This window comes from Penaeus japonicus, unplaced genomic scaffold (genome assembly GCF_977035675.1).
Source record: "Penaeus japonicus unplaced genomic scaffold, GWHDUDI00000001_assembly GWHDUDI00000027, whole genome shotgun sequence".
NCBI classification, from domain to species: Eukaryota; Metazoa; Arthropoda; class Malacostraca; order Decapoda; family Penaeidae; genus Penaeus; species Penaeus japonicus.
Window position 1 is genome coordinate 22,035,952 of NW_028234429.1, and position 10,000 is coordinate 22,045,951.

Here is a 10,000-nt window from a genome sequence, read left to right on the forward strand (position 1 = left end):
CCATGTTGGCTACCCGCTACATGTCGTCTTGGAATGCTTACTCGGGCTCTGACTTTGAAGCATATTCGTTGTAATAATACTGTAGTAGTAAGTTATATGCAGAAATTGCAGTGGTAGGGGTAGGGGAAGTGGTGGTAGTAATAGCAATAGTAGTGTTAGTGTTAGTGTTAGTGTTAGTGTTAGTGTTAGTGTTAGTAGTAGTAGTAGTAATAATAGTAGTAGTAGTAACAGAAATAGTAATAATAGCAGGTGAAGCAGTCACTACGTAGTATCATTCGCAGTAGATGTCGTAATCATAAGAATCGCGACTCATAGACTATATGCAGAACAATATTATCCAATATTCATGTCCAAGGTTAAGCAATAAAGTGGCGTAGGCATGGCTATAAAATCAAACGTAGGGTTATTATAAGCAGTAGAAGTAGATGTAAGTGTAGCAGTTGTGGAGTAGCTATATTTAGGATCATAATACAATACAAAAAATAATATCAGAAATATATGATGAAATATAATAATAAGAAGAATTATAACAATAATAGCATATATAATTCAATAACCATAACGTAATACCATAATAACAATAGTATAATATAATAATAATGTCAATACAATAAAATATAATAATAATGATGATGCAATAAAATATAATACTATTAATGATAATAGTAACTGCAATGATGATGATGATGATATTGCTACAGAAAAACTACCAATAAATAATAACAAAATAATTACAATGATAATCATAATAATAATAACAACAACAATAATAATAATAATGATAATGACAATAATAAAATAACAATAAATATAGAGTTTCTTAAGTAGCTGAAGTTTCCATTCAAAGTCTCGCAGCCCAGTGTACAAGGCGTGAAATAGCGTCACAACCACAGCCGCAGCCACCGCCACAACAATGATAATAATAAGGCACACATTAACACTCCCAAGTCCTCCCCCCCCCCCCTCCCGTAGCATGGCCTCGCGACAAGCCTCGCCTTCGCAACTAGATCAGACGGACCTGGCCAAGTGAAAAATGTTGAGGTTCCTATAACCCGACCGGCCCTAATTTGGAGGTCGACCCTTGAAAGAATGCTCATTTGGGTAGATTTTCGAGCATTTCTTTTTTAAATAATGAATTTCGATGTTGACTGGTGTTACTAAAAGAAAATCTACTGAACAATTGAACTTTCAACATATTTCTTCCTTGGCCCCTTTATTAGCGCGCATATTATGCCGCGCAGGTCAAACCCCTCTTCAAGTACCTCTTGGTAGCAACGCTCTTGCCATTCACAGCATCCAGACGTCACTTCCTCTTAGGCCTAGACACCCTATCGCGCCCATTCATCTCATGGGTTCCTTCCTTTTTATCTTTATTGGGGAGACACCCATCATTAGCACTCCGGTCATCTGTCATCCACCTCCGGCCGCGGCACTCACCGTGCTCTCGCCTCACGCTTGTTCAACGCCACACTTACTGGTTGCCACTACACGCCCCCCGTGCTAAGCTACCACATCCTTCATACTCTGCCGAAGGGAGGAGATGCAAAGCGAAGGCCACGCCATATCCCCCCCCCCCCCCTATAAAGGTTTCTTCAACTTCCCAAACTAGGCCCCTCTCGAGTCTCACAGTGACGACGTCTCCCCCCCCCACTAATCCAAGAGACAAGGCCTTCGTCAGCGCCGCGCCCTGTAACCATCGCAACAGCGCAGGATCCGAGGTGACAGTGGTGGAGGTGACAGAGGCGGAGGGAAAGGGCAGCCCTTGACATAAGCAGCCCACGTCACACAGCTTGATCCATCTGTCACCATCAGAGCAGCCTCAGTCACGTGGGGATGTTTATCACCATTACCTCTCATTGTCATCGCTATACCTGCAGTTAAGAGACCTTGTCCCTTGTATATGTTCTGGGTTCTAATTGATGCCCAGTTCCACAATAACAAGTATAGGCACTTGGCGCCACGTGCCAAAATAAAACTTGATAGCTTGTCAAGGCAAATCTGTTATTACGACTGTCATTCCCTATGATTAGAAATGGCAATGAAATACAGTTTATGGGATGTAACTGGATATGCCTTGCCGGACGATATAAAAGGATGTGAGGAAGAAGGAAAAAGAGAGAGAAGTAAAATACGAATGAGCATGGGAATAACAGAAAAGGAATTTGACTTGAAAAATAATAAGTAAACGACGAAGTCTTTTTCTCAAGAACATAAATGACCCAAGACAGTAGGTATGTTGGTGTGACCCATGACTACCAAGAAACCTAATGAGAGACAAGATAGCGTAAACAAAGGCACAAGGACATTCAGCCAAGTCACTACTTGACTCAAACCTAGAGCGTTATCGTATTAACACCCAAAGCTAAAGCCAAATATTCTAATCCAAAGCAGTATTAAACGAAAGACAAGATAACTGTTCCCATTATAATTATGTAATCAATGTGACAACACTGATCAAAAGACAGGAAATCCATGGATACCACCATCGATATCAACTTGACCTCACTAACCACACCACTTTAGAATAAAATCAATCAAAGCGCTTGGTAGCGAGACCGATGTGGAATCTACAGAGCACTACGGACATACGAGGCAATACGGCATGAAAATAACAGCATTTAAATAACACACCGTCATGCAGATATGACAAAAATATCACTGCCTGTTAGTGGGATGATGTAGGTCAACATGAATAAAACATCTTTGCAAACTTTCACTCCTTTTATCTCAAGATTATCTTAATAACAATGAAACCGACGCCCAACAGAGAGAGAGATAGAAAGAAAAAGAGAAAATAAAAACTTTACGGCCGGAATTAAACAACTAAAAAAGTTAGAAAAAAAGTAGAAAATCCAGAATCCGAGATGAGTATGTCAAGGACCTCACAGGGGGGGGGGGGGCACTTGCAGGCAAAGATGTGTGAACGCTATCCTGTGGTGAAGGGGAAATACACTTTACCGTAGATCCTCCTTTGAGGGGGATCTTCACTCGGAACGGAGGGAAGTGGAAGGGAGGAAGGGGAGGAAGGGGAAGAAGGAAGGGAGGGAAGGAAGGAAGGAAGGACGGAAGGAAGGAAGGAAGGAAGGAAGGAAGGAAAGAGGGGAGTAAGAGAGGAAGGGGGAGGGGGATAGGGATAGGGATAGGGATAGGGATAGGGATAGGGATAGGGAGGAGGAGGAGGAGGAGGAGGAGGAGGAGGAGGAGGAGGAGGAAGAGGAGGAAGACGAAGGGGAAGGGAGGAGGAGGAGAAGGAAGACGAAGGGGAAGGGATGAGGAGGAGGGTGAAGAAAACTTTGAATACTTACCGAGAGTTCAGGAGGATATACGATGAAATGACGCAGAGTGAAGCCGAAGCCGTGGTCAGTTCTGTTGATGGTAATGAGGCGAGGACCACCACGTGATGTCTGCAAGAAAGGAGAAACGAAACGGAGGTTAATCACAGTCGAGTAAAAAATAAATAATTTAATTAATTAATCTATCAAAATAAATAAATAAAAATATAATAAGATGAACAATAAATAAAAAAAGAAAAAAAATATAAATGAATTAAAGCAAACAAAAGAAATGAAATCAATGAAAAAAAAGAAAAAAGAGAGAAGTGGTAAAAAACAAGGCCATCAAAAACCGAGTCACGTGACCCGTTTCAAGATCTCAAAGGTGAAGGAAATCGAAACGATGGAAATCAAGGAGATAATTACCCGACCTCCTTGGCCTTGAAATGAGAACGATAACTAATGGACGCGACGGGGGTCATTAAGGGCCTCCGTGTGATTATCTATAAAATCGGCGTGACACTCTCGATTACTTTCACGTGGAAAGCCTTCAAACCTCCAATTTTTCTGGTCTTTCCCTTCCGGGGGATATGTATCGAGTCATTTGGCACTCTCCCTTTTCGCTATTTTTTATCTTTTTTTACTTTTTTACTTTTCGGTCTCTTCCTTTCTAGCTCTTTCTCTCTCTTACTCTCCCTCTACACCCTCCCCAATCTTGCTTTCTCTCTCGCTTCCTTCTCACCCCTCCTCTCTTTCTCTCTCCTCCTCGTCCCACTCCTCTCTCTCTCTCCTCTTCTCTTCCCCCCTCTCTCTCCTCCTCCACCTTTCTTTCTCTCTCTCCTCTTCTCTTCCCCCTCTCTCTCCTCCTCCACCTTTCTTTCTCTCTCTCCCCCTCTCCCTCTCCCTCTCCCTTCCTTCTCTTCTCCAGTAAGCGTCAAGATCTTCAAAGAAGGGCGTGAGAGTAAGTGTAGATCCCTGTCACACCCGAACACCTGCCGCCCACCGCCACCGCACACGACCCCCCCCCCACCTCCCCATCTCATAACACACTTACAATCTTACAAATCCAACCTCGACACACTCGAGACCCTAAAACCCACACTTACATGCAGACGGACATGCACAACTTGCAATCACTCCAAAACATACTTTCGGGGGACCGCCGAAACGAGTGCCTAGGCCCATAAAAAATAAGAAAAAAAAAACACCCTCTCCCTCTCGCCCCTACCCCCTCTCCCTTCCACCCCCTACAAAGCTAACCAAAGAGACACATCCCGGCCAAGCCCACCCTCCACTCTCGCTCCCACGCCTCTTCTCACGATGTGTACATATATACATACAGACAATACAATTACAGCTATAAAAATTCGTGCATATTTCATACATCCTTCTAAATGTAATGACATACTTGATACATACCTATAATGCAATCTTATTTCACATTTGCAAACATATTCTTATACAAACAATTATATACAAAAATATATAATCCATATGTACGGACATACTCGACACATAAAGTACATACGCTCATACACAAACAAACTCATACAATAACATAAATCAATGCGTAGATGAATACAAATCATTATACACTACATTTGAATATCTATGTCAGCATAAATACTCGATATTCATGCGGATACGATATACTTGTACAAATACACCGACCCAGACATACAGACAAATAGACACAGACCCAGACACACACACACTCACACACACAGATGCAATACACGTCTCCGCGCCACCATCTATACCAGCCAACACGACACTCAAACGCGAGGACAAACAGATTAAGTACACCCCGACTCCTTGCTCACAAACCATACTCCTTGTCATTATCCTTCACCATCCATCTTCACATGTTCGGCCCTTTTCCCCCCCTCCTATCCTTTAATTCTTTGGCACTGGGCCCTTCAGAGCACTATTATTCTTCCTTATTTACCATTTATTACACTTTTACGCCTCCCCCTTTTCCTCGCTTGTTTGTCTCTTAATTTCTGTTTCTTTCGCTACTGCCTGTCAACTTCATCCGGCATACCTGCTGTCGCTCTTTATCCTTCTTTCTCTTCTGCGATTTCTTCGTAAAAGTCTTTTTCAAGTTCTTCGGAAATCTTCTATAAGACTATTCCCTCTTTTCTTCCTAGCCCTGTGGCTATCCTATCGTCATCTTCACTGGCTTTCTCATTTTCGCATGTTTGTCCCGTGCCGTATCATGTAACTCAAGTGCCTATTCACTCACTGTGCTGTGTCCGATTCAATTTAGTGTCTACGTGATTTCCCGTCTTGAGTTCCATTCCCTTACTTCTCTTATACCTTGTATTTTTCGTTCTTTGCCGTTTCTTCTTGATTATGCTTTTACATCCTTTCATCATTTATTCAAGTCGTGGGTACGCATTTACACACAGCCTTCTGCTCCATTATTTAACTGCTTTGCGAAACCCACTATCTAGGGTCCCACTTACATGCCGCTGTGTTTCCATTCACTCACAGCCTAGTGTTCTATTTTCTCACACTCCTGTTCTCATTTGTTCACAGTGTCGTGTTCCCATTTACCCAGTCCCGCCCGGCGTCTCTCTCTCCACCTCTGCCGGCCGCTCCCCCGTGTCTCTGCCTCCTCATGATTGCATTTAACCAACAATTTATCTAAAATGCTTCCGGGTCCCTTCTTTCGCCTCTCTGCCGCTCCCTCTTCCTCATTCACACACATACACCTACAGGGCCCCCTCCCCCTTGCTGCCGCTCCTGGCCCCCTCGTCCCTTACCCACTTACTCCCTTCCCCCTTTCTCACTCCCTCTCCGCCCACCCACCCGCCCATCCTCCACTCCCTCCGCCCACTCACGCCCGGGAAAACAAACAGCAGCTGGCAAGGTGAAGGGTTATGGCTTCCCCGGGCAAAGGGGGCGAGCCTCTTTTTTTAGGGGGACCTCGTTAGCCCCGATGAAATATGAGCGCATGTGATCACGTCCTTCAATTTCTATAATGAAATCCTGCACGAACGACTTAACTTGTTCCTCCCTGGACCTTCACCGGCTCCTGGTCTTCAAAGCATAGCTTTATCCTTATCTTCCCCGCCGTCGTTCTCTTCCTTTACGTCGTTCTTCTTTTACATCACATGATTATTCTTCTCCCCTACTCCTACCTTTCTTCTTTTTCATTCCTTTTTGTAAGGTAAAATATGCCCTATCTCCTACCCAAGCAAGAAGTCCCTGAACCCCTCGTGTATACCTCCTTGTCTTTGTCCGCCCCGGGCACTTCGCTGGATCCTGCAGCGTGCAAAGTCCTCAAGGATCCTCTCCATGTTGCAGGCAGTGTCGTATTCCCTTACTGCTTCCCTCCTCCTCCCTATCCCTTCGCCCTCCCACACCAAAACCAACCACGTCCTGTTCCGCCAAAAAACGCTACTCGCCCAGACAAAACAATAGTAGTTGGCGTCATCTTGTAACTACAGACGACCTTCTTATGCAACCTCAACTGCATCGGTAGATCCACTCAAAGTCATACCCATCTCTTTCAATATTTTGGTAACGCATCCATGGCCCTCCCTTCCCTTTCCACTCCCCGGGGCTGGGTTCGTTACTCTACAAACAAGACGCCCCGCCGTAAGATGGACGAGGAAGTGTTATCTTTTTGTAACGTTAGGCACGGAGAGGGCGCTCCATCCTATAGGTGTAGAAAAGGCATGAATGAGTACGAGTAACTTTACAACTCAGGAGTAGTAACTGACGCGTTTCAATGTTAAGCCTTCACCAGACTGAGGATTATGCAAACATCTTGTCATAGATTTTTATTTTTGTGCCAAATTCACCTATCATAATTGCAAAAGCTAACAGTATCTATGGCTTTTCATCAACGATGAGAAATACAACTAAAATATGAATAAATTTACAAAAGAATAAATCCATTTATGTATCGATTTTTTTGGATTCCCTAAATAGGGGTAAATTTAAGGGGAAACTATCTGCACCGATACCCTCTTCTTTCTCCTTACAATTTCACCAAAACGTAACTAACGACTAAATCTATATCAACATTCCTTGCCCTAGAAATCCCATCAACCTAATATACGTAACGTAAGTAATACCAACCAAAAATGTGGAAAATGCGATCCGTTTAAGATAAACCACTTACGCAATAAAAAAGGGAGCATTACCATTTTGTTCGCCCGAGAAAGTTCGCCCGCATGAGTGGGATTCGCGAGGCCTTGGAGGACTAACCGCGAAGGAACACACAACCGCAGTTACTAACTCGGTATCCCGCAATGACAAACTCCCCTTCGGTGCATGACGTCCAATCGACCGATCCTTGTGGTAAGGATGCAGTCGTCGAACATTTTGAAAATAAATTGTTTTGTGACGTCAGTTTTCAGGGAGAAAAAGATACGATCTGTTGCATGGGATCATTTAAAAATGTCACGTTTCGAAACCAATCTGGATTTTATTACCGGTGACGAAAAAATTCTAACAGGAATAGCACGTGCCTCATGAAAGCACCCTTAAGCAATGCCAGTGCTCAGAGTTAAGAATTTAGCTACAGCTACCGTTAAGCTAAAGTCCAGGGCAATAAAGCAGCCCTAAAATACGCCAAGCTGCCATAGAAAGGGCGATTGGAAGACTCGACTAAACAAGGTTTATTTGTGTTGTGTGAAATACGTGCTCTCCCCAAGTCGAACTTGCACGGCGTCCCTTCACCAAAGTAAACACGCCCGCGCTTGGAAATACATCACCACGCCTACCAACATTACTGTACACATTTTGGGAGTAGCACGACCCAACCCGATTGCCTCTGCCGCGAGTACTTAAAAGCAAGCAGATGTTATGTAACAAAGTGTTAACTCTGTTAAAGCTGCCCGCTGAAACCCATGCCAGATGATATTCCTTCTACTAGGATGTATCCTCTCATCATGCACTGGGTCTTATAAGTCTTCAGTTATTATACTTAATCCTTACTTGTGTGTCTCTTACGATCAGGTTAAATTGTTACATAACAACCTTGCAATAAGCTTACTATTACCCAACCAACACCTCAATCCAGCCAAGGAAAGATATATTTAAACATCTTTCGCCTAGACGTCACTAAGCCGATTTTCTTAACATTCACACAAGAGGAAACATGTCATCTGACCCGAGTGTAAACACCGCGCACATGAGGGTCGATATGCAGCCGGGTAAATAAAGACAGCAAACGTGTCGCAAACTCATCGGCGGAATCTGTCTCAGCAAGGCCTTAGCCTACCTCCTCCTGACGACAGATCTGGGCGATAGTTCAGACGAGGCAGTGATGTTGAGGCACTGATAAGGCAGTGACATGTGAAGGTGCCAACATCGCCAAGGCTGTAGTTTTCGCGGTATCTACAGGATCGCCGTCAACACCCTAACTCCTCCTTCCTATCGAGAGCAAGATCTCACGAGCGCTTGGTTACAGCCTTGAAGAGATGGACTAGGTGGATGGGGTGGAAGAGATGGAGGGGAGTGGCACTACGGTACCCCAGAACGTACCAGCCGGGCCCGGCGCGCCTATTCATTTCCAAAGAACGGCAGCGTGACCAAACACTGCCATGGCACTGAGATAAGGTCCAGCCTCCGCAAGAGCCGATCAACGGCACCAATCAGAGAGACGGTTGCTGCGAACTACCTCTATTGTAGGGCTGTTACAGCCACTTTACTTCACATTCTTCATCGGCCAGAAAATGTGTTAGGGAAGGAAGGTCGGGCGTTGCCAACGTATGCACACTGCACAGAAGTTTTCTAAACCAGATTTTCACAACGAAAAACATTTAAAATTCAAAAAATAGAGTAAAAATACTTCCAGCACACAAGTCAAGCACGGAGAGACAATTTGTTGATTTTCAGGCTTTGCAATTTACCTAATCATCCGTGATTAGCACTGATTATGCAAACAAAGCAACCACTAATTTCCCGACAAGCAAGATTCAAAAATAACCCGAAAGAGTGATGCATCGCTCATCCTTAAAATGCACACACCACTTTCAGAACGAACGAGTTTTTTTTTTTTTACCCCCGTCGAAGAAAACCATTCTTCTTACCATGCTTGGCCGAGTGTAATGACTCCGCGCCTTCGTCCCTTCATTTCCATCCGCGGTGACGTCTGAATGAATGACGTCGTACATATGCTCGGCACAGCCTACAAAAGTCCCTATTTTATGGCTCCCTGTTGCACTTTGGCCCTGAGGCCCTGGTCTCATGGCCGCTCTCTCTGCCATGAAGTTTTTTTTCAACCAGTGTTCTGCCTCATGATATTCATTTATTCAACACCGCTAGATATAAATTCATTCAGGCTTATTAAACCTACGAGATATAACATGAATAAAACGAGCGTGAGCTGACAGCAGCTGACAATTTGATCAAGTATTCTGCTCTGTCAACACGCCTCAATTAGACATGGACCTGCTCTCGCCACCGTAACGTAAGTCGCATTTTATAACCGCTAATTACTGGCATCAAGGACCACGTGAACATCGTCTTTAAGCCCCTTCGTAAATCATCTATGCAACATAGAACAAGGGTCCAAGTCAGCGGCGTCGTACCTCGTCTGTATCTCGCTGTCAAGAGTTTTTTTCGGTGAGGAACTTCGCATTTGCTATGCCACCTTATTTATTTCTCTTTCTCTTTCTTTCTTTCTTTCTTTCTTTCTTTCTTTCTTTCTTTCTTTCTTTCTTTCTTTCTCTCTCTCTCTCTCTCTATATATATATATATATGGTTGT

General features: G+C 43.9%; 1 protein-coding gene across 1 annotated transcript in view; it reads right to left on the reverse strand.

The window, feature by feature from the left end:
* RhoGAP19D (Rho GTPase activating protein at 19D) overlaps positions 1-10,000 on the reverse strand; it is a 242,181-nt gene that overhangs the window by 157,165 nt on the left and 75,016 nt on the right. The window contains exon 2 of the mRNA XM_086553042.1: positions 3,306-3,404. Coding sequence (XP_086409168.1) covers positions 3,306-3,404 — 99 coding nt within the window. The remainder of the gene's footprint in view (positions 1-3,305; positions 3,405-10,000) is intronic.